Source organism: Podarcis erhardii (assembly GCF_964252035.2).
Source record: "Podarcis erhardii genome assembly, chromosome: Z".
In the NCBI taxonomy this organism is placed as follows: Eukaryota; Metazoa; Chordata; class Lepidosauria; order Squamata; family Lacertidae; genus Podarcis; species Podarcis erhardii.
Window position 1 is genome coordinate 30,444,782 of NC_138504.1, and position 25,004 is coordinate 30,469,785.

The window sequence follows — 25,004 nt, forward strand, 5'->3', positions numbered from 1 at the left end:
GGGATCCACTCATGCCCAAGAAGCAAATAGACTGGAGAAGGGATCTGGGCCACATGCTTTTGCATTCTACATTTAAAAAAAATTAAGGAGGTATTAATGAACAGGATATTATTTATCTAGACTTACTGTGTATGCATTTTATTTTTGGGGGTATACTGGGTTCTGAGAAGGAGTGGAAAATAAGCACTAAAAGTGAATATGCATGATTTTGATAGATACATACCGTATTTTTTGCACCATAACACTCACTTTTTTCCTCCTAGAAAGTAAGGGGAAATGTCTGTGCGTGTTATGGAGGGAATGCCTATGGGTGGCATGCCTACGGATTTTCCTCCTCTAAAAACTACGTGCGTGTTATGGTTGGGTGCTTGTTATAGAGCGAAAAATACGGTAATTATGTCAACTGTAGGGTTGTAAAATACAGATTGGTTCTTTTATGACCAACATATTCACATGAATGCTTGGGTTTCACCCCTTAGTATAAGACATGAGTGTTGCAAGTTGTAGACAAAGCCATTGATTTCTTTGGCTTTGCAAGCATTCCTCCATGAGAAAATTGGTAATGTCAGTCAAGATTCCCTAAAACTCTCTCCCCCTGCTTTCCAAATCACACCTAAACTTTGCCACTGCTAAGGAAGGCGGTCTGGGAGGCACAAGGGTGAATTCTCAGTTCATACAGAGCATGTGGCTGTTACTCGTGGTCAAACCCTTTGCTCTGGAGCATGTCCCAGAATCCCTCTATAATGTACAGGGGTTCCTTGAGAAAAGAAGAGTTTGAAAGCCACTGGCCTCTTCCCTTGCCACCTAGGCAAAATATACTAGTTTATAATTAGACTGTGGTGTGCTAAAATGTGCCATGTATATAATGACTCAAGACATGTTCATTGGCCTGACTCGCATGCTTTTCAAGTCTTTTGTGTGGATATTGCATCCATTTCCAACCTAGATGGCTTTAAAAGAGCATTAGACAAATTCGTGGTGGAGAAGGAGGAGGAGGCTACCGCCGCCTGCTAGCCATGATGGCTGTGCTCTGCCTCCACTGTCAGAGGCCATAACGCTTCTGAGTACCAGTTGCTTGAAACTACAGGAGGGGAGAGTCCTCTTGCTCTTGGGTTCCTCTTGCAGGCCTCCCACTGATGCATCTGGTTGTCCACTGTGAGAAGAAGATGGTACTAGATGGGCCATTTGCCTGCTCCAGCAGGCTCTTGTTATGTTCTTATGTAAGCCGCTGCTGTCCAGATGCATGGCTGTGCTGGTTGGGGCTGATGGGAGTTGTAGTCCAAAACATCTGGAGGGTACCAGATTGGGGGAGGCTCCTGTAAAGTTTCAGCTTTAACTTCTTTCTGTCTGACTGCCTTCCCCTTTCCTCAGCTGTACTGTTCTGCTTCCTCTGAATGTCAGACATGCTGGTCACTCTGTTGTATTCCATCAGGTTTGCAGCCCTGCATTTCCTGATCCTCCCTTCACCACCTGCTGCCTGGGCTTCATTGCCTGGTATCCCCTTCTGTTGTTTTGCATCCCCTTTTCCCAGCTTCTCCAGTCCTTCATTCTGCCACCTCATTTCTTTCTGTTTTTCAATCCACAGGGCCGGCCAAGAGACTATCTCCTTTGGGTAATACCAGGAAGGGACAATAATGCTTACCCACTTATCGGTAAGAGCTCTTGCTTTCTTGAGTGAACATGGATAATTCAGTATTAATTAATGTCAAAATGAATATTTGTAAGTCCTTCTGATGTGAGTGGCATCTTACCCTTTCATTTCTGTGGAGTGAAATTGTTGTTCCTTTTATCATCCAGGACATTGCACTCTGTGAGGCAGTGTAATGCAGCAGCAAAAAAACAAAACACAACAACCCTAATTCAATTCTAGGTTACATCAGCAGAAGTTGAGTGTCCAGATCAAGGGAAGTAATAGTCCCGCTCTGTTTTGCCTTGGTCAGACCACACTTGGAATACCGTGTCTAATTCTGGGCACCACAATTTAAGAAGGATGTTTATAAGCTGGAACATGTGCAGAGAAGGGCAACCAAGATGATCAAGGTTCTGGAATCTAAGCCTTATGAGGAACAGTTGAGGGAGCTGGGTATGTTCAGCCTAGAGAAGAGAAGATGGAGAGGTGATATGATACCCCTTTTCAAATATCTGAAGAGCTGTCACATGGAAGATGGAGCAAGCTTGTTTTCTGCAGCTCCAGAGGGTTGAACCCAAACCAAAATACAGCAGGTGAAGCTCTTGTGGCCAGGACTTGTATAAACAGGGGTGTTTGTGAGGGCATTTAGTGGAGGAGTTTGAGGGGGAAGCCTGAACTCCATCTCACAGCATATGTATGACTAAGAGAAATGAACAGTGAACTGCAACACCTGGACCATGTTTGCCTTCCTGTCTAAGAACGTGCAAAATCATACATGACAGATGGCCATCCAACCTCTTCTTAGAAACGGTCAAGGAAGGAGAGCCCACCACTTTCAAAGGAGAGTCTGTTACACTTCCAAACAACTCTTACTGGCAGAAAAGTCAGAATGTCCTGTATTGTAACTGTTTGGAATGTCCTTTATTATAACTTGAACCACTGGTTCGGGACCTACCCTCCTGTTACCTCCATACACTACTGCCTCTGTCCTGCCCCCAGTAAGGAGTCACCACCACCACCAGCCCTTCCTCTGGGAAGTGGCAGGAATTGTTCTGTATCATCATTACACCATGTGATCTCCCACTTGCAGTCTAAAGGACTACAGCCAAATACAGGTTTGCCACATCAGGGAGAACCAGGCCCTTTCTGAATGAAGGCTCTCCCACACTTCCATTTGTCCCAGGCTTTCTGTGCATTTGCCCTGCTGCTTTCCCTGGGAAACCTGCTGTTTACCACTGAGTCAGAGTAAAAGTCCATCAGGGTTTTCTGCAGATTGACATGAGTTCGGATTCAGTGGTGAGCATCAGGTTTTCCAGGGAAATGGCAGGGTGAACGAAGAACCTCTTGGACCCATGCCCAGAAACCATGGGACAAGTAGAAAGGAATCCAGGACAAACAGAAGTGTGGACAAGCCCTGAGTGAAAGAAGAATCAGATCCAAACCTTCTGCCTAAAGCAACCCAAACATATGGTTATAAAACTTAGGTGCCACCCCCCACTTTCTACAAGACTCCAAGGGGTTCCAGGCTCTCACCCAGGGTCTGTGGTCCTTTGGAAAATTGAGACATGGCAGAGACTGTCATAGCTTTGAGAAAAATGGTTTATTCACCTATTTACACCTTCAGTCTGCATGGAGGGAGTCCAGAACTTATGGCATGGTCATCTGAAGCAGAACTTGTCTCCCACAGCAGTGCAGCCCTGAAGTACAAGGCATCTCTCCCAGCCAGCCTTCAGCCAACCTGCCCAAGATGGATCCCAGTCTTTCTTCTCTCCCCTTCTTCTTCCCAGCAAACCTTGCTAAACAACCCTCTTTTCCTGTCACCTCACACCCAGTTACGTTGACAACCTTCCAAATCCCAGACTCTGTTCACACGTCAGAGCAAGGGGAAGGTCAGTTTTCTTGTACTGCTAATGGCCCTCAACAGCGTTGTATTGTTTTTAATAGCCCTAGCTTGGCCAGGTTGTTTTGCATTGGCTAGCTCAGGAATTCCTTTGCAGCTTGTATTTCTCCCTTCACATCCCAAATAATCAAAATCCTACCATTTATTAATTTCTAGGGTTTAGCCCACCCAACCCAAATCTTTAACACCATGCTTCCCACACCAACTTAGACAAGAGCTATGAAATTCAAACTTGCAAGGAAAACAATGCCTTCAGAGATGCTGTGGGAGGAAAAATGTTGTTTTCCTTAATCAACTACTCCTGTTTAAATAAGCAAACATCCATCTTCCCTTTATGAGCGTGGAATCTTCAGCTTGTTTATTTCTCCTGTTAAAGAATTCCAGCTGATATTTCAAGATATTATTTCAAGTATGATAGGCTGGTAGTTAATTCAGGTGGAGTTTGTAAGGACATAAGAGCCTGCTGGATCAGACCAATGGCCCATCTTGTCCAGCATCCTAATCTCACATTGGCAGGACCTAATAATAATAATAATAATAATAATAATAATAATAATTTATTATTTATACCCCGCCCATCTGACTGGGCCTCCCCAGCCACTCTGGGCGGCTTCCATAGAAAGCAAAAATACAGTAAAATATCACACGTTAAAAACTTCCCTGAACAGGGCTGCCTTAAGATGTCTTCTGAATGTCAGGTAGTTATTTATCGCTTTGACATCTGCTGGAAGGGCGTTCCACAGGACGGGTGCCACCACTGAGAAGGCCCTCTGCCTGGTTCCCTGTAGCTTTGCTTCTCGCAATGAGGGAACCGCCAGAAGGCCCTCGGCGCTGGACCTCAGCGTCCGGGCAGAATGATGGGGGTGGAGACGCTCCTTCAGATATACTGGACCGAGGCCGTTTAGGGCTTTAAAGGTCAGCACCAACACTTTGAATTGTGCTCGGAAACGTACTGGGAGCCAATGTAGGTCTTTCAAGACCGGTGTTATATGGTCTCGGCGGCCGCCCCCAGTCACCAGTCTAGCTGCTGCATTCTGGATTAGTTGTAGTTTCCGAGTCACCTTCAAAGGTAGCCCCACGTAGAGTGCATTGCAGTAGTCCAAGCGGGAGATAACCAGAGCATGCACCACTCTGGCGAGACAGTCCGCAGGCAGATAGGGTCTCAGCCTATGTACCAGATGGAGCTGGTAAACAGCTGCCCTGGACACAGATTTGACCTGTGCCTCCATGGACAGCTGTGAGTCCAAAATGACTCCCAGGCTGCGCACCTGGTCCTTCAGGGGCACAGTTACCCCATTCAGGACCAGGGAATCCTCCACACCTGCCCGCCTCCTGCCCCCCAAAAACAGTACTTCTGTCTTGTCAGGATTCAACCTCAATCTGTTAGCCGCCATCCATCCTCCAACCGCCTCCAGACACTCACACAGGACCTTCACCGCCTTCACTGGTTCTGATTTAAAAGAGAGGTAGAGCTGGGTATCATCCGCATACTGATGAACACCCAGCCCAAACCTCCTGATGATCTCTCCCAGCGGCTGCATGTAAATGTTGAAAAGCATGGGGGAGAGGACAGAACCCTGAGGCACCCCACAAGTGAGAGCCCAGGGGTCTGAACACTCATCCCCCCACCACCACTTTCTGAACACGGCCCAGGAGGAAGGAGCGGAACCACTGTATGACAGTGCCCCCAGCTCCCAGCCCCTCAAGACAGTCCAGAAGGATGTAATGGTCGATGGTATCAAACGCCGCTGAGAGATCCAGCAGAACTAGGAAACAGCTCTCACCTTTGTCCCTAGCCCGCCGAAGATCATCAACCAGTGTGACCAAGGCAGTTTCAGTCCCATGATGAGGCCTGAATCCCGACTGGAAGGGATCCAAATGGTCCGCTTCTTCCAGGCGTGCCTGGAGTTGTTCGGCCACCGCTCGCTCAATCACCTTGCCCAAGAATGGAAGATTTGAGACTGGGCGATAGTTGGCCATCGTGGCCGCATCTAAAGATGGTTTTTTAAGAAGCAGTTTAATAACCGCCTCTTTCAGCGGGTCTGGGAAGGCTCCCTCACGGAGGGAAGCATTCACCACCCCACGAAGCCCATCGCCCAGTCCTTCCCGGCTAGCTTTTATAAGCCAGGATGGGCAAGGATCCAGGAGACAGGTGGTTGGCTTCACTCGTCCAAGCAGCCTGTCCACATCCTCGGAGGTAACAGATTGGAATTGATCACACTCAACTTGACTAGACAGAACTCTAGCACTCTCCCACCCCGGCCCTGCTCCCACGGTGGAGTCTACTTCTTCCCGAATCTGAGCGATTTTATCTGCAAAAAACTTTGCCAAATCATTGCAGGAGAACATGTGGCCCGTACTGGGCCCCGATGTTGCAGGTGGTTCCACTAAATTGTGAACCACCTGAAAAAAGTCTCCTGCTGCTGTTTTCTGCAGATGCAATAGAGGCGGTGAAGAAATTCTTCTTCGCCGTCGCTATCGCCACTTGGTAGGCTTGACGTTGAGCTCTAACCTGTGTCCGGTCAGATTCGGAATGAGTTATCCGCCACCGGCGCTCTAGCCGTCTCAACGATTGTTTCATTGCCCTCAGATCCATGGAAAACCACGGGGCTGTCCGGGCTCTATGCAATCGCAGAGGGCGCTTCGGAGCCAAACAGTCAATAGCCCTGGTTAACTCCACATTCCAGCGGGCCACCAGGGAATCGGCTGAAAGGCCATCAACATGGGATAAAGCATCCCCTACCACTCTCTGGAAACCATTTGGATCTATTAAGTGGCGGGGGCAGACCATCCGAATCGGTCCCACCTCCCTGCAGAGGGGATGGGTCGCAGAGAAGTCCAGTTGCACCAGGAAGTGATCTGACCATGGCACTTCTTTCGTTTCGCTTTTACTTAGTGTCAGATCACCAACATCCATAGAGGTAAACACCAGGTCCAAGGCATGTCCGCGGCTATGGGTTGGGCCAGACTTATTCAGGGACAGCCCCATGGAGGCCATGCTTTCCACGAAGTCCCGAGCGGCCCCTTGTAAGGTCGTGTCGGCATGGATGTTAAAATCCCCTAGGACGACCAAGCTAGGTGTCTCCAGGAGAACATCCGCCACAACCTGAAGCAGCTCGGGCAGGGAATCCTTGGTGCAGCGGGGAGGTCGGTACACCAAAAGGAATCCTGTACTGCCCCTATTGCCCAACTTCCAGAACATGCACTCGGAAAACTGGGTCTTCCCAATACGACGCCTGGTGCAAACTAATGACTTCCTAAAAATCACTGCAACCCCCCCTCCCCGCCCACATGACCTGGGTTGCTGTGCGTAAGAGAAACCTGGTGGACAAGCAGCGGCAAGGACAGGCCCATCTGCTTCATCCAACCAAGTCTCTGTTACACATGCCAGGTCAAGTCCTCCATCCATGATCAAGTCATGGATGGCAGTGGTCTTATGAATCATTGACCTGGCATTGCACAGCAGCACCTTCAGGTCATGTGGGTATCCCTTGCTGATTCTAGTATCCATCCGGTCAGGACCAGACCCGGAGGCAGGAATAGTCCTCAGACAACGACTAAACCTGCCCCCTCTGTAATGACATGGTCTAGTCTTAGCGTAACTCCTCCTCCTACCCGCGATCACTGAGATTGGTTGTCCCAGTGCATTCCCCCCTGTGGAACAAGCCCCAGCCATTTTGTGGGCTGGGGCCCACTCCCCGGCAGCCCTGAACCCTCCCCCTAAGAACAAAATAACAACTTATACAAACAAACAAAACCAATAAAACAATACAAACAAAAAATGTAAAAATTACAAAACATCAAAATAATAATTAAATAATAATAATAATAATAATAATAATAAATAAAAAAAATCCCCAAGCCCAACCAAACATCCATCCCACCCCCACCCCCCACATACAAAATTTTTTTAAAAACATTTTAAAAACACTCTGCCCCTCCGGCAGTAACAACTGTCCTACTGAGGCCTGTCAGGCCCCGCCCCAGGCCAGGTAGTAAGTGGCAGGAAGGAGCAGGGCCCTCAGGCACTCACTCAGGGGAGTCCTCCTGGGCAGCAGGCAGCAAGCACCAAGCAGTCCTTGTGAGGCCTCAGGCCCCGCCCCAGGCCAGATGGTAAGTGGCAAGAGCAGGACCCTCAGGCACTCACTCAGGGGAGTCCTCCTGGGCAGCAGGCAGCAAGCACCAAGCAGTCCTTGTGAGGCCTCAGGCCCCGCCCCAGGCCAGATGGTAAGTGGCAAGAGCAGGACCCTCAGGCACTCAGTCAGGGGAGTCCTCCTGGGCAGCAGGCAGCAAGCACCAAGCACAACAGATCCCTCCCCTCTTTCAGTTTCCAGCATGTCGTACCCAAAAGCATTTGCTGCTTCCAACCACACAGAGAGAGCATAGCCATGATGACCGGTAGTCATTGATAGCCATCTCCTCCTATGAATTTGGCTGATCTTCTTTTAAAACCACCTAAGTTGTCGGCCATCACTGCCTCCAGTGGGAGTGAGTTCCATAGTTTAACTCTGCACTGCGTGAAAATGTCCTCTTTATCTGTCAACTTTATCTTCCAACTTTATGCTTCAACGGACATCCACAAGTTCTAATGTTATGAGAGAAGGGGGCCTTTTCTCTATCCCCTTTCTCCATTCCATGCATCATTTTATAAACTTCTATCATGTCGCTTCTTCCTTGCCTTTTCTCTAAATTAAAAAGTCCTGAATGCTGCAACCTTTTTCCTAGGATAGTTGCTACATCCCTTCGATCATTTTGGTTGCCTTATTCTGAACCTTTTCCAACTCTGTGATACCCTTTTTGAGGGGAGGCAACCAGAACTAAAGACACTGTAATCCAAATGTGGTCACGCTATCAGTTTGTATAACGGCGTTGTGATGCAGGCAGTTTTATTTTCAATTTGTTTCCTAATGATCCCTAGCCTAGAATTTGTCACGGCTACTTCACACATGGCTGGCAGCTTCTGCTTCATTGTGTTAAACATTGTATCCTAGTTCAATGGATTTCTGAAATAGATACAATGGAACATTCTATACATAGTGCGCTGTCTATTCAGATGTTGCTGCTTTTCTTGGTAAAAGAATAAATGAATCCATTTAGCTCCTAAACAGCTTTGCGCTGCCTTTAAGGAGCCTAAATAAATGCTTGGGTTTGAACTGAGGCTAAATGACTGGTAACAGGGAGTGATTTCAGAAATAGGCAGCAGGAAATTAAGATCAACACAATATCTTTCTTTAAATTATTTAATAATAATAATAATAATAATAATAATAATAATAATAATAATAATAATGCCCTGTGAAGGCAAAAAGTGTTTTGGATTTTTTTTGCCATTGGCACATATCAGAAAATGATGCAAGTTTAGATGTACAAATAACATTACACAGAGTATTTACTTTGGCTGAGAGTATAGGGCATGTCTTTTCAACTTTTTCCCATAGTGTTTCATAACAATTTCTATTATTACATGTGACATAATGACAGTATCGTATTTAGGGTTGGGCTTTCTGGTCAAAATGGGACTAAAATGAGAGCAGAACAAAAATTTTGAAACAAGGGTGCAGTGAAGGGGAGGCATGGGGAAGTCATGTGTTGTTTATGAATGTTTTTATTTGTGTGTTTTTTGTTTATGAAAATTAATAAAAATTATTTAAAAAAAAAAAAAGAGAGCAGAACCTTTGATGAAGGCTGTTTGGGAATGTTGACAAGAGCAGCCTTTTCCTTGAGACTTTTCAGTTAACTTCTTTCAGAGGAGCCAAAACTCTTTCACTGTTGCTTCTCTCATGCTGTGGGAGATGTCAAAGCTTTTTAAAGCAGGCTCAGCAGATTTGGGGTCAGAGCCCCCTTCCACCCTCCTCCTCCTTCAGATTCCCTTTCCTTTGGATGGCTAACCATGTCACATCTGTGATGGGCTTAAGGTTTGTTTATTTATATCCTACTGTGTAGCCCGCAGGGGATCCCCCCACCTCACAAAATTTCACCAATGAAAATTAGATCAAAGTCTAGTGTGAGGAATAGACCTGCCATGCTGTATTACTTCCTTTACAGGTAAGGGATGATCCCATGTCTGGTGTGAAGGATATTTCCACAATTTCTTCCTTTGGCTAGATGTGGTTGGTGGGCACAGGATTCTTCTCCAACTAACACCCCCAGGCCAGTCAGTGACCCACTGTGGATCTGAGTCTTGACTAGGGACTGGAGGATAAATTAAATTCAGGACTTATCCACACTTATCTTTCATCTACTCTTTCTAGGCTCTGTGTCTGAGTGCCCTTCTTTTTGCCCTGGAGCGTATCCAGTGAAAATCTGCTCTTTAAATATGAATTGGAGCAAATGGCAATCTGCAGAAAACCTGACTCCTCTGAATGAGCACTAAAGAGTATGGGATGGGGGGAAACTCCAGGGCAAACCCCCCCCCCCATGTTTGGACATGGAGCTTTTAAGCACAGACCTGTACCTGGAAAGCGGAGGACAAAAGAAAGTGTGCATATGTTATAAACAAAATCTGGTCTTGATCCCTTATGGGGTACACAAGAGCCCTTATAGAGTCCTTTGTAGGTTCTCCATCGGTAGGAGAAAATAACAGAGGCCAACCAGAGAATATTGAGAAGAAAAGCATCTAGTAAGCCTGATCTTTATTAACGCTGTTGCAACAGGGTGCTCCCTTCACACACAGGAGAGTGGAAGTGGACCCAGAACAAAGGTGTGCCTCCCCTTATATAGACATTTTGAAATTCCCTGCCCTGGAGCTCTAGACCACAACCAGAAACATCATAGAAGGGCTGTAGACCAAGACCACCCCCCAGATACATCATACCTACTTCATAGAAAAGGCGGTCTACAACAGAATTCTGAGTGCTTTGTTTATCTCCTGTCTGCCAGGTTATCTGATAATGCCTTATCTGATTGCCTTTCCTGGTAGTCTGGCCATTCTTTTGAGATGGTAATCACTTAATTCCCTCACCGTCACCCTCCTTGCAGAGAAACATTTGGTCAGTTTGGGAGTCAAAATGGTTTCAGGGCTGTATTTCTGTGCTGCTGCAGACATGTGGTTTATATATTTATGCATGTCTTTGCTTGGTACATTTATGAACATTTATTATATATCTAAGACCTTAAAATTCTTATAACACATACCATAATAAGCCCTTTGTTCTCATTTGAAGGGAAATTGTCAAATTCTTACTTTCCTAAACAATATGGGAATGAAAGCATGGGACCTTCCTTAGAAATCTGTACATGTCCAAATTTTGAGGTGCGGTTTTCCAACCAAACTGTGTTTACAAAAATGTATATACGTTGGTACCTTGGTTGTTGAACTTAATCCATTCTGGGAGTCTATTTGGCTCCCAGAACTGTTCAAAAACCAAGGTGTGGCTTCCGATTGGCTGCAGGAGCTTCCTGCACTCAGTCAGAAGCCACGTAAGCTGTGTCAGATGTTCAGCTTCTGAAAAATGTTCACAAACCAGAACCACTGTATTAGGAGAGAGCATGCATAAAAATGGAATATATGGTGAAAATATCATACAACATGCTAGAAGTTGCTTGCAAGAAATGTGTACCTAAAACTGCATACAAAAATGCATGTATTAGGGAAATCTGCATTAAAATGCTAAATAATTTTTGTAAGGACTTTTTTTTAATTGCAAATTGCTGCAGATATTCAGAGAATTGAGTTTAAGGTTATAAAAATGAGAAACTGAGAGATCTGAAATATAGTGGTACCTCGGGTTAAGTACTTAATTAGTTCCGGAGGTCCATTCTTAACCTGAAACTGTTCTTAACCTGAAGCACCACTTTAGCTAATGGGGCCTCCTGCTGCCACTGCGCCGCCACTGCACAATTTCTGTTCTTCATCCTGAAGCAAAGTTCTTAACCCAAGGTACTAATTCTGGGTTAACGGAGTCTGTAACCTGAAGCATATGTAACCTGAAGTGTATGTAACCTGAGGTACCACTGTAGAAAGGTCTTTCCATCCCTCGTCTTGACAGGCAAGTTCTTTCAATGCATTTAATTTCGTAAGTCCAGCTGGTTTAAGCATGGTCAGGGCTAGCGCCTTGACTGTTTTCAGAAGCTAACACCTCTTGTCGTTGCAACAGGCCATGAGCAACCCTTCAGCATTATTCTCAGCTGCCTCGAAGACTTCATGCACCAGCCACAAGATACTGACAACAGAATGCTGCTCACTGATTATTATGGAAATTCCATCCTGGACCAGCTCCCCAGGGATAGGCAATGCCAGTTCATCCTGAAACTCAGACACCAAGCTCCAGAGCAGCTCCAAAGAGGTAAGAATATAGTCCCGAATTGCTAGCTTGTGGCCTACTGTTTTAATTGTGGGTAGAAATTTAGTAACAACATGAATTTTCTCACTAATTAGGAATCCAGTAAATTCAGATGCAACTGTTTGAACTCTGGGCTAATTTTTGTTTCTGAAATTTTACTTTGAGAGTAAAATTTGGCGCCCCACCCCAATATTATTTTATTAAGGCAATAAAATTGTCAAATGTTATTAAACACCTTATTGGTTTATCAAATCACCAAATATTGTTAATGGAGATAGTTGAGGAGCAGGAAAAGGATAAAGGGGGAAGGCAGAGGTTGGCAATTTGTCCTCCTTCCCTAGTGGAGGCTAATAACTGCTTCAGGAACTAGAAGATTCAATCAGCAAAATGAGTTGCTGCTGTTTTTGGGGTGGGAGGACTGAACACCCCTCCCGCAAGCGAATATCTTTCTAGTCCCTCATTTATATATAATGCATTCCAGTAGTTCACAAAACAGTTCCATCTCTCTGCATAAATATCTTAGAGACCTCCCTGCCTCATTTCTAATAGCTGCCCATCATTCTGCTTTATTAGAAAGCAATACCTCTCAGATATTATGGGCATAAGGCCTAGTGCTTTGATGGATATATTACGATCTACATTTGTTGGGGTTAGCAGTGTATGTTGAGGGCAGAAGAGACAGAAGGAAGACAAGGAGAAAAGGCTTGCTCAGCCAGGATGGACAGCAGGGGAAGGAGAGGACGTTTGGAAGTTCATGGAAGATCAGCAGTCCCACTTCTTAATTGCTCCGAATTGCCTGCCTGGTACCCAGTTTGTACCTCATGAACCTTGCCTTGGAAAGGGAACGCCCTGAAACCTGAGGTGCATTTGTTCTTTCAGAAAAGGTACAGAAGCACACCAAGAGGAAGAAATCTTTGATTGATTGGGCACTCCGCCGAAGCACCAGCACCCCAACTGGCAGCCCAGTATCACAGTCTCCGACCACCTCGAGGAAGCTTTTTGGCCTGTCCCTGGAATCATTGTGTCCTGATGGAAACCTCCCCAAGCCAATTATGGTAAGATGGGGACCCAGGGATGTTGTTTGGGTGCCTCTGCAGAATAGCTTCTTTACTCTTTTGTTCACTGTGTCAGTGCATATTTAGATGTATGGGAAGAAGGCTGTGAAGGTGGCTTGGGCCCTATCTGCACTATACATTTAAAGCAGTATCATACCACTTCAAACAGTCATGGCTTTACCCCAAATCCTCGTACCTGTAGTTTGTTAAGGGCGCTTAGAGGTGGTGGTGGTTGGCGCTTAGAGTTTGTTGTTGTTGTTGTTTGCATTTATGCCCCACCTTTTTCTGCAAAGAGCTCAAGGTGGCATACATGGCTCTCCCCATCCTCATTTAATCCCCACATCAACTGTGAGGATGGTTAGGCTGACAGAGGCAGCAACTGGCTCAAGGTCACACTGTGAGTGGGTTTCATAGCCATGTGGGGATTTGAACCAGATCCTGGTTATTAAGAGACCCCTGTTCCCCTCACATAGTGACAATTCCCAGAGTGGTTTATTATGGTTGTTAGTATTATTATTATTATTATTATTATTATTATTAACAATAATTTCATTTCTATACTGCTTTATATTTCTAAGAAAAAAATCTCAAAGCAGTTTACAACACATTAAAAGATCAAATAAAATAACCCAGGATAAACATTACTGAAGAAAATCAAATACAAAGGGAGTTAGACTAGAGGACCCTTAGGACCCCTTTCATATCTATGACTCTATAACTGTTTATAATACAGTGGTACCTCAGTTTTCGAACATCTCTGTTGACAAACAGTTCGGTTTTCAAATGCTGTAAACCCAGAAGTAAATGCTTAGGTTTCCAAACATGCCTCGGAAGTCGAACATGCCATGCAGCTTCCGCTGAGTGCAAGATCCTGAGGCTTAGTTGTCGGCTACTGAGTTTTTGGTTTTTGAACATTTCAGAATCCGAACAGTCTTATTACGTTCAAAAATCGAGATACCACTGTACAGTGGAACGTCGATTTTTTTGAGCATCTCAGAAGCTGAACGTTTTGGTTTTTGAACACCGAAAACCAGGAAGTAATTGCTTCTGTTTTTGAACACACCTTGGAAGTCGAACGGCTTCTGCTGAAATTGCAGACTGCCTTTTGCACCTCGGTTTTCGAACGTTTCAGAGGTTGGACGGTCTTCCGGAATGGATTACATTCGAAAACCGAGGTTCCACTGTACTGAATTTTAAATTGCAACCTGCCCTGGGACCTGCTGGTGAAGGATGGGTAATTAACAGCAACAACACAAATATTCCCTCTTGTCATGAATGAGAGCTTAACCTGATTGTCTAAAATGCAAATTATAATAATCGCCCTTAGTGATCATATAACTGACATTGTTCACTTCCACACAACCCCAGGATATCCTGCAACTCCTGTACCATGAGGGCCCCACCACAAGGGGCATCTTCAGGCGCTCGGCTAATGCCAAGACTTGCAAGGAACTGAAAGAAAAACTCAACTCTGGAGATGATGTCCAGGTGGATGGTGAATCTGTCTTTGTGGCAGCTGGAGTTATTACAGTAAGTTGGACCATATTGGTAGTACTTTAAAGACCTTAAGTTTTGCTGTGCTGACTAACAAGGAACTGCTGCAGTGGCTTAAGGTGTATTGTGGGGGTATCATAGAATCAATAGTTGGAAAGGACCCCAATGGCCATCAAGTCCAACCCCCTGCAATTCAGGAATTTCAACTAAAGGGAGGGCCTTTAATTCAGAATTGATGGCAAGTGGTGTCATATAACCCTCTCAGCCTATGGGCAACAGCAGTTTTGAGTCATCCCATACTAACATCCAGGCATGTCAACTAATTTAGATAACAGTAGAGAAGTGTGAAGGGTTAAAGACTGGCAATCTGTGCAGAAAGATTAGAGGCATTCAACATGCCATTCTTCATGGCGATTAGTAAAAAATTTGACCCTCCTTGCTCCCATGATAGTGCAAACTATGCTTGATGAAGATACTGATGATGTTAATTTTGCCCAATAGGTTTTCTTGCAAACAGTGAGGTTTCTAGTATTGTGGTGTTCTGGCCTTCTTACAGGTGGATTCTGAGAAGCCCTGGAAAATGAAACGAGTGTGGTAGAGCAGCCTTGGGCAATATGCTTCTATCTGCACAGCACTGCACACAATGCCATCAGACTGAAGTGCACAGGGTCCATTTTGTGCTCATGCCAAAAGGGGATTCCAGACACTGCCAGTCAGCTGGTTGGCAGCACCTGCGGGGATTGAATGAGCAAATACTTGTCAGGGCTTTGAAGCCCATTGCAAAACATTCCAGCAGGTCACCTGGTGTCATTGTGATGCTAGGTGGTTGACTGGTGGGTGTCCACATCTGCCTATCACAGGGTTTCCCAAACTTGAGTCTCCAGCTGTTTTGGACTACAATTCCCATCGTCCCAGACCACTGGTCCTCCTAGCTGTGGCATGGCCAAACTTGGCCCTCCAGCTGTTTTGGGACTACAACTCCCGTCATCCCTAGCTAACAGGACCAGTGGTCAGGGATGATGGGAATTGTAGTCTCAAAACATCTGGAGGGCCAAGTTTGGCCATGCCTGTCCTAGCTAATAATGATGGGAGTTGTGGTTAAAAAACATCTGGAGACCCAAGTTTGGGAAGCCCTAGCCTATCAGATTTGGGCCATACAGTGAGGGATAAATAGACTTTTCCCACCCCTACCTTTAACTGTGTGGTTTTTGACACACACTCACAAAATCAGGGCTTTTGTGCTTCATTGTAGAATAAATCTCAAAATTGACTCAGTTGCTCTCTGCATGACTAACCAAATCACTCTGCATGTCTGTATTTAATATAGGATTTCCTACGCAATATACCTGACAGTGTTCTATCCTCAGACATGCACGGGCTGTGGATGGAAGCCATGGATAAGGAAAGCCGAGCACATAAGATTGAAGCACTCAAAAGGTTTGCTATTGGGGCAGTCTGTCTGCTTTGATAACCCTGGGTAGTGAATATCTACTACTACTCAGTCTCCCATTCCAACTGCCATGTGGGATCCTTTAGAAAAAATAGTGCCATACGCTACATTCTAGTAAGATGCTCTTATTTTAAGGAGAATTTCAAGCATGCCCCCTCCTCAAAATGGCAAGGGGATGGAAAATTACTTGATCCATGTAGTGGGTGTGTATGTGGGAAAAACATATGTGGACCCTGGCTAATTTCTCTTAGCCTGACTTTAAGGGAAGGGCTCAGCAAGAGACCACAAGGTTTGCCAGCAGAAGATCCAAGATTCAATCCGTGGTTTCTCCACTTAAAAGGATCGGGGAGGGAGAGAAGGAGACAATGGGAAAAACCTCTGTCTGAATCCCTGGAGGGCCACTGCCAGCCAGTGTAGGCAATACTGAGCCACATGGCGCCTTCCTGTGTTCCTAAACTCACAGAGCGGTTGTGAGGATAGAATTGCAAGGGAAGAGCCTTGCCTACCACTCTTGAGTGCAGTCGAGGAAAGGCAGATTTGGAAATGTGATCTATCAACAAGCAAGCTTCCAATATTTCCTGGAACACAGGTTGGAAGCCACTCTTCCGATTTATGCCAGCTGCTCTTCATTCAGCAGTTGATGGCTTTCCATGGGCTTTATACATGAGCATAATAACAGGCTCATAATTTGGGGTAGAATTAGAAATGCAGAAGCATTCAAGGCTCAAGTCCTGCTATGGATTCAGCTGAGATAAGGTATCATTTGCAGGAACCCTGCTTCTCAGTTGTGCTGCCAGCTGCCCAGGACTGGATACTTATACTTTCTCGAGGGAAATGATAAAACTTTAGTCCGACATGCAGTTGCCAAAATCAGACCCAAGCAGCATGTCCAAAGGATTAAAAAAATAATAATCCTTGTTAAGAATTCTAATGTTGCATTCAAAATTAAAGTAGCAGAATTTCCTGCACATGTTGAATGCTTGCTTTTCCTTTCTCAGTTGATGTGAAAACTTGAGGCACAAGTACATTTAGGGTATGCTTTGGCTGTGCAGAGTAGTAGTTACTGTGCCACGAAAATCCCATCAGATGTGGACCCTCCTCCAGGGAGCTGATTCGCCCTTTTTGCCTGTGGTCTGAGCTGATGTTCTTCATTCTCGTTTCTCTTCCCTTTTTTGCAGCTTAGTGAATCAGCTCCCAGAAGCAAACCTCATTTTGCTCAGACACCTATTTGGAGTTTTACATCACATTGCGCAAAATTCGACAGAGAATCAAATGAACGCCTACAACTTGGCCCTCTGCATCGCCCCCAACATGCTGTGGCTTCCCAGCCCAACAGGTCCTGAGGAGGAAAGCAAATCCACAAAGAAGGTAACAGCCTTCTCTGCTTCTGGGTTTTTACCCACATCCCTTTCGTTGGCTTTTCCCTTTGGCTCAGACACTCTGAACTCTGATTAGACTTCCCAAAAACTTGTTAAGTTTGTAGTCCCTTTTCTCAGAGCTGGAACACAGAGCTAGCAGTTGCATGATGCTAACCCTGGCCCAAATTGCTTTGGTCATCATGTCCAGAGGATATTTGTGATATGGTATGACAGTACTGACCACAGTAGCTCATGCACTGGTTACTTCAAAACTGGATTACTGCAATGCACTCTATGTGGGACTTCCCTTTGCAGAATGCTGTAGCACAATTGCTGACAGGAGTGATATCTTGTCAGCATATAACATCTCTGCTCAGAGATGCACACTGATTGTCGATTTGCTGCAGGGCCAGGTTCAAGGTGTTACTGTATATAAAGGTGCTTAGGATCAGTTTACCTGTGAGATCACCCCATACATGCCCACTTTGACCACTTCAATCTGCGGAACCGGCTCTGTTACAGGTGCTACATAATACTTGCTCCACATTTGTAAGAACTCAATCTTTTAATGTGGCAGCACCTGCACTTCAGAACTCCCTGCCTATTGACATCAGTAAGGCGCCTTCACTGCACTCTTTTTGGTGCCTGCTAAAAACATTTTCATTTAGGCAAGCCTACCCAGATATTTGGGATGCGGGTGGCGCTGTGGTCTAAACCACAGAGCCTAGGGCTTGCCAATCGGAAGGTAAGGTTCCAGCAGGAAGGTAAACGGCTTTTCTGTGTGCTGTTCTGGTTCGCCAGAAGCGGCTTAGTCATGCTGGCCACATGACCTGGAAGCTGTCTGCGGACAAACGCCGGCTCCCTTGGCCTATAGAGCGAGATGAGCACACAACCCCACAGTTGCCTGTGACTAGACCTAATGGTCAGGGGTACCTTTACCTTTACCCAAATATTTAGAATGCTGATGTGTTTTTAGTTGATTGCTGGTCTGGATTTTCTGAATCTTTTAATTGTTTTACTAATAATCTTACTGTTTATTCTTTCAGTAAACCGCTGTGAGGTTTTTGACGATCAAGCAGTATATAAATTTTATGAAATAAATAAAACTAAGTGGGTTTGGGTGAGTGTCAAAGGGCAGAGCTGGATATAGCACAGATCTTGTCCTGCTGCATGCCCTAAGCAAGGCTCATGCCCTCGGGCACAATGTCCCGGTCCCAGTGTTGATGTATAAGATTCACTGCTGGTCTCATTCGTATATCTTATTCATATAATTTATACAGCACTTCATTATTTAAAAAAACAAAAACCTCAGAACGGGTTACAAAGAAAAGATAAATCAATAAAATTATCAATAAGAAAAAGTGGCATCAACAATTTAAAACTTTCAGGAAGTTAAAATTACAATAGACCAAAAGCAAATTAAAACTCACACCCGCTTTCTAAATGTCTAAGCTTGTCTAAACAAGAAAGATTTTAGCAGGTGCTGAAAACAGAACAATGAAGGCACCTGCCTGATGCCAATAGGCAGGGAGTTCCAAAGTGCGGGTGCTGCCACACTAAAAGATTTGAGTTCTTACCAATGCAGAATGGGTATTACGTGGCACCTGTAACAGTGCCAGTTCCACCAAGCAAAGCAGTCTTGTCCTTTGTCTCCTGGCTCATCCACACTTCCACTTGTCCTGCCACTTTCCCCCAGGAAAACCTGCTCCTTACCGCTGAATCAGAACAAACGTCAAAAAGCACTTCTGCAGATTGATGATTGTTCTGACTTGGCAGTAAGCAGTGGGTTTTCCAAGGGGAAGTGGCAGGACAAACGAAAAACCGCTGGGGGCTATGTTTTATAGGACAAGCGAAAATGTGGACAAGCCCTTAGACACCAAAATGTCTCAGGCCAGCCCTGCTGCTCCTCTGTTCACATCTAATGCAAATTTCCCCTGCACAGAGACAAAATGGGTTTGTTTGCTGATTGTGTGCTTCAGCTCTTAATCGCACAGTAGAATAGAGACTGGAATAATTATACATAATAACTAACAGACAAGTACCATGTTGTTGGAATTAGCCACATGAACAGCATCCAGAGCTGGTATCCTCCACTTAATAGAATCATAGAGTAATAGATATTACCTTGGCAACTGCTCCCTTTCATACAGGTGGCCAGGCTGGTGCAGTTCCTGATTGAAAATTCAGCTGAAATTTTTGGAGGGGACATTGCTACACTGTTCCAGCAGTCAGAGAAAGAGAAGTCCAAGAGTGCGGGTGCCTTCCTAGGTAAGACCATGGCTGACATACATATCTGTCCATTTAATATCCCCGCCTCTTTGGATGCTAATGATGGATTACATCCCAGAATGGAATAGAGACCAGAAAGGGGCCGGGGATTTCAAAGTAGAAAGAATCACCTGACTGGCTATGCCCACAGGATTCCTCCAGTCACTCAAGCAACCTGTTCTCACAGTGGCCAGCCAGGTGCCTGTGGGAAACCAGCAAGCAGGACCTGAGGCACTGTAGAGGCAGAATATAGCTATTGTGGCTAGTAGCCATTGATGGCTCTCTCCTCCACGACTTTGTCAAATCCTTTTTAAAAACCATCTAGATTGGTGGAGAAAAGAGAGAGAAGGAGAAGGGCACCAAGCTGTGGCAGAGCTGATTTTCCCATTAATCCCCACCTCCCCAAAAAACCTAATTTGTCCTATTGATTTCAGTGGACCTAAGGAAGGGGGGATTCATGGAGGACAAGGTTATCGATGGCAACCTGCCATGATGGCTATGCTCTGCTGACACAGCCGGAGGCAGTAAATGCTTCTGAATACCAGTTGCTGGAAACCACAAGGTGTGGGGAGAGGGCTCTTCTGCTTGTGGGTTTCCCATCTGCTGGCCGCTGTAAGAACAGGATGCTGGACTGGATGGGTCATTTGGCCTGATCCAACAGGGCTGTTTTTTGTGTTATTAGGTGCTCCCAGATGGGCTCTTAATACTGTGAACAGCTGAGATATTATAAATGGGTTGTTGGCAACAGGTTTTCTTTACTGAATTTTCCTCAAATCCAAATTAAAATGGGGTTAAAATCCAAATTAAATGGGGTTAAAATAGGGCTGGCATTTTGACACTTGTGTGTTGGCGCTGGAAATAAAAACCACACACTCACACACTTTGCATTCCTGAGGAGCACAGCAGACGCACATTTATCTTGATGTGGCTTCCTCTTATCCCCACAGGCCAGCTCAATGATTCCTCAGATGAGATGGAAAGTGCTCCCTCCTACCAAGGAAGGGCAAATCAGCATTATGTGCAGGAAGCAGGCGGTGAGGGCCTCTTCAGCCCATTTGATGGACTGATGCTCAATGAGGATCAAGAGGACTGGGATTTGTTTAGCGAGATCACTGCCTGCTATCAGAGCAAAGCTGGGCACGCCAGTTCCAACAGCTGCAACTTCCTGAGAGAGCAGGGATCCTTTTGCTCACACTGCCCAGTCTGCTCACTGGGGCCTTCAAGGAATCGGTGCTCTTCGGAGCCCAGCGTTTGCCTGAGCTCTCAGCTTTCTGTTGAGGACCACGAGCCAGTGGCCCGGCAATCCAGTTGTGATGCCACCATCATGCACAGCCACAGTGATTACGTCCGCAGGCTCCAGCAACTGCAGATGGAGAGCCAGAAGCTAATAGATGAAGGGCTGAATCCTGGTCCGAGCAAAGGGAAGCAGAGTTTCTGGGGGGCCTACCCAAGCACCAGCATGCCCAAGAAGCTTGACCCTCTGAAGTCGTGCCTGTCTAACACGTCTAGCTTCTCCAGCCTTTCATCAACCACCACATCTGCCTCCTCGCTGAGCTCCTTGGAGAGCGCTTTCTCGTACTGCTCTGAGTCATCTACCTTCAGCCCCACTGAATCCTCCACCCCGTCATTCATATTTGAGACGTCTACCGAGCACCACAGCTTGTCCCCTAAGATGGCAGAGAGATCCTTGAAGGAGTGGCACAAGCCCTTGACCTCCCCATTGCCTCTGGGCCCTTGCAATGTGGGCGCTTGCTGCGGGAGACAGGTGGATGACCAAGAGCCAAGCTGCAGCAGCAGAGTGTCATCGAGGATCTTCATACCCATAGGTAGCCCGTTTCATGAGGACAACTGGGACGAAGAGAGGAAAGAGGCAGGAGCTGCTGAGATGTTCAGACACACTCCTGTGAAGCCAGACTTCAGAGGTCATTTCCCTAACACCGAGAGCCCTTCTCTGCCAGCACCGCAAGTGCAAAGGGAGAAATCTGTGAAGCACATTGAGATCAGTCGTCCCAAAGCTTCACATCATGGCCAAGAAAGCCTGAAGCGCACCAAGATAACCGTATTCATGGCACCTAAAACGAGCTATCCAACAGCATCTCCTGTAGGGCAAAACAAGGAGGAGACAGCCAAGAATCTGCAGAGCATGAAAATTCATATCCCGCAGACAGTGTTCTACGGGCAAAACACTCCTTTGGTCCTCCAGTCTGCCTCAAGGAGATACCACCATGAATCAGTGAGCCAGTCACCCCAGGTGGAGATCTCTGAAAGTGTTCCCCTTGTGGAAGTCCCAGGAGACCCAGCTGAGCAGGAAGGGTGGCACACCAGGGTCCAGCGGAGCACATTCGGCCACAACCTCCGCGTCTTTCTCCCGACCTCCATCCGCAACACCGTCCGGGAGTACTTCAACCAGGAAAGCTCTAAGGAATACTGCATGATGAGAGCAGAATCGGTGGAGAGTGAGCTTCTGCGGAACAGGGCAGAGTGGCTTAGAAGCCAGCCCCACCCCAGCGCCCCGCCCAAGAAGCACAGTGGTCGAATGTTTCCAGAAGAAACCATTGTCTAGGAGCAGAGCACCTGCACCTTGCGCATTTTTGTGCTTTCTTTCCGCATAGGGAGGATAGTCCTGTGAAAGTGCCTCTAAAATGCTTAGCTGAGATGTGAAGATATTCGTTTTCATGGGCTGGTGTCAAGTGGCTGTTAGTGTGGTCATTTGTAGCTTTTCCCTTGGCCTCTGTGTGTGTGTGTTGTCCCTGCCCAGAAGAAAAGACTGGAACAGATGTCTGCTAACATGAAGCCGTACTCCACACATACAAAGCTTCATCCTGCTGCTTTCTGCTGAAGATGCCAGTTTGCACAGAGAGGTGAGCAGGCAGGAGCAGAGCCACTCAAAAGGATTTTTGTTGTTGTTGTTTCAGCTCCATGCAAACGTCATGGCAAGCCTACAAGGACGCTGAGGAGACCCTTTCAATCACATTGGGGAAAAATTACAACAAAAAGAAATCCGGGCTGTTTTTTGTTTTGCTTTTCATCACTTTGTTAGGTGAAACTCGAAAGAAAAACATTTCATTTCAGGGCCCCCCCCCCCATTTCTGAATTCTCATTGTTTGTGTGTTTAACTTGGGCATGACGCCCAAGGACGTGTGGAAATAGTTATGTGATGTGGCCAAGTATGGGACAAAGCAAGAAAGCTACTGGTCTGCTAAGTTTGGTTTGGTCTGTTGGCTGCTTTCTTCTTAGGGAAGACCTACTGAAGCTCTCAAGGTATCCCAGGCTTGGCAGGATTCGTGTGGCTTGTTGATCATACTTATGCCATCCCCATTTCATCTTGCCTTGACTCATGTGCTTCATGTGAACATTATTTCTTTCTTGCAATGTTCTTTTGAAAGAATGGACAAATGACTCAGAATGGCCCTCCTTTCGTCCACAGGGTTTTCACTTACCGTATTTTTCTGTCTGTAAGACACCCCCATGTATAAGATGCCCCCTATTTTGGAGGGCTTAGATTTAAGAAAATCGGGGGGAGATGTATCTGTGTATAAGACGCCCCCTAATTTTTGACATTATTTTTAAGGGGGAAAACCTAGTCTTATACACAGAAAAATACGGTAACCTCCAAATCTCCCCTTGTCAGCACTGCCAACTTGAAAATTTCTTCTGCGGATTTCTTTATAAGGGAGGCTGGGGTCATTTACAACTTTCTACAACTCTGGCTACTTCATGAGGTCCTGTCTCAAGGTCCCTCCCTCCCCAGCTGTGTTTTGATGCATCAAAGTTACTGGTCGTTGTTATGATTATTTATTTGAACTTACTAGTCATTTTGCACAAAGGTCTTAGAATGTCTTACAACTAACAGCAACAAAAATGATATGCAGTACTAATAGTTTAAAACAGATACACAACACAAGGTAATCAGACCATGAAAACAATTCCTCTCCCTCTCCCTCCAACATAGGTATGACCACAAGAAAAAAGCCCCCCAAAAAGGGGGTGCCTCCCAGATAACTGGGGGGAAATGAACATCTTTGCCTGGAGGCAAAAAATATCAATGTCAGTCAGCGGTGGAGCAAGCCGATCAGGCTCCTGGGGTGACATGTGTGCGCTGCGCCCGGGGGCGGAGCCAGTCATCCACAGGGCAGGAGCCAGCTGGCCACAGGGACACCACAGGGCCTCCAAGGAGTCTGCCTCCTCCCACTCAGCCACCCTACAGCTGAGGAGGAAGTAGCAGGCAGACTGTTTGGGGCAGCACGGAGGCTGCAGGTGCTCAAGCCACGGCGTCACTCCCAGGAGAGACGTGTGGCTTGGGCACTCTGCAGGCCCTGCAGTGAGTGCCGCCCACCATTTTGTCACCCTCCTCAGTGGGGGCACCCGGGGCGGACCGCACCCCCTTTGCTACACCCCTGATGTCAGTGCCATGTGTGTCTCCCTAGGGAGAGATTTCCATTGATAGGCCTACTGAAAAGGCCTGTTTTCTGGACAGCTGCTCTCTGGACAGCTGCTGATGGGGTACACAGAGGAGGGGCTCTTATGCTGACCTCAGGATCTTGGCAGGCATGTGTGGGAGGAAGGTGTTCTTTAAAGTATTGGGGTCCTTCTGAGCCATAGAAGGCTATATAGATCAAAACTGATTTGGTGGTGTTTACACATAGCCCAGAACCCATAGTCCAGCAAAGAAGGAAATTTGTATGTAGAGTAAAATGGGCAGAAGCAGCAGAGGTAGGGCAATCTGAAATGAAATTTTAACAGGTGGCAAATAGGTCTGGCAATACCTTAGGGCGTTTTTTAAAAACTAGGCATACTGTGCTGTGGGTAGCGCTGACCCTGGTGCAAAGAACAGCCTGCACTGATTTCAGGAGGGAAAAACAAAAGAATAGTCTGAGCCCAAGCATTGCCAAGGGAAGTGCATGGATGGCTACCCCCAAGTGAAATCATGTGATCCTGTGTGCACTGGAAAATGCTGTAGGCTTAAGGATGCTGGCTGCCAGTGCTGGCTCATCCACAGGGACAGCAGATCTGGCCTCCAAGGAATACATCACCTGCTAGCTGAACCACATCTTTCGGTGAAAGAAAAGAGCCATCCTTGCTAAGGGGACAGAAGGAGTTGTGTGATAGAGAGGTTTTGAAGCAAGGTTTCGTTCAAACATCATAGGTGGTTTCCCGAATGGGACATATAGAAAAGAAAGCTGGGCCACTATTTTAAACAAAGTGTTTATTCGCTTTAACTGCCGGTTTAAGAAGCTTTAATTGTGTCTGTGGTCTGCTCTTGAGCATTTTTCATTGAAGCTAAAAGTAAGCAGAAGATCTCTCTTCCCTTAGTCAGTGGAAATCACTGTCCTTATGTTTAAACTGGAAGAAATAGATTTTTCCTGCTGATACACGATCATTAAAAAAAAATAATGTTGCTGTTGTTCGTGTCGTGTCCCATTGTGCTTGTTTGTTCTGTGAGTACAAGTTTAAGCTCTTTGTTTTCTCTTGCACATAAAAGCTGATAAAGGGATTGTTTCCTTCTAGATTTCTAAGCTATGGTTGTAAAATATTTAATAAAAGAAGCACAGCTTTATTTGTCAAAA

At 46.0% G+C, this 25,004-nt stretch overlaps 1 protein-coding gene across 10 annotated transcripts in view; it reads left to right on the forward strand.

Moving 5' to 3' along the window:
• LOC309333443 (rho GTPase-activating protein 20-like) overlaps positions 1-25,004 on the forward strand; it is a 94,149-nt gene extending 69,145 nt beyond the window's left edge. For all 10 annotated transcript variants that reach the window (XM_081846940.1, XM_081846942.1, XM_081846947.1 and 7 more), the window contains 8 exons: positions 1,586-1,652; positions 11,627-11,815; positions 12,692-12,867; positions 14,236-14,397; positions 15,689-15,798; positions 16,990-17,179; positions 19,320-19,437; positions 20,385-25,004. In XM_081846940.1, the coding sequence (XP_081703066.1) occupies positions 1,586-1,652; positions 11,627-11,815; positions 12,692-12,867; positions 14,236-14,397; positions 15,689-15,798; positions 16,990-17,179; positions 19,320-19,437; positions 20,385-22,000 (2,628 nt within the window). In that variant the 3' untranslated portion in view covers positions 22,001-25,004. The remainder of the gene's footprint in view (positions 1-1,585; positions 1,653-11,626; positions 11,816-12,691; positions 12,868-14,235; positions 14,398-15,688; positions 15,799-16,989; positions 17,180-19,319; positions 19,438-20,384) is intronic.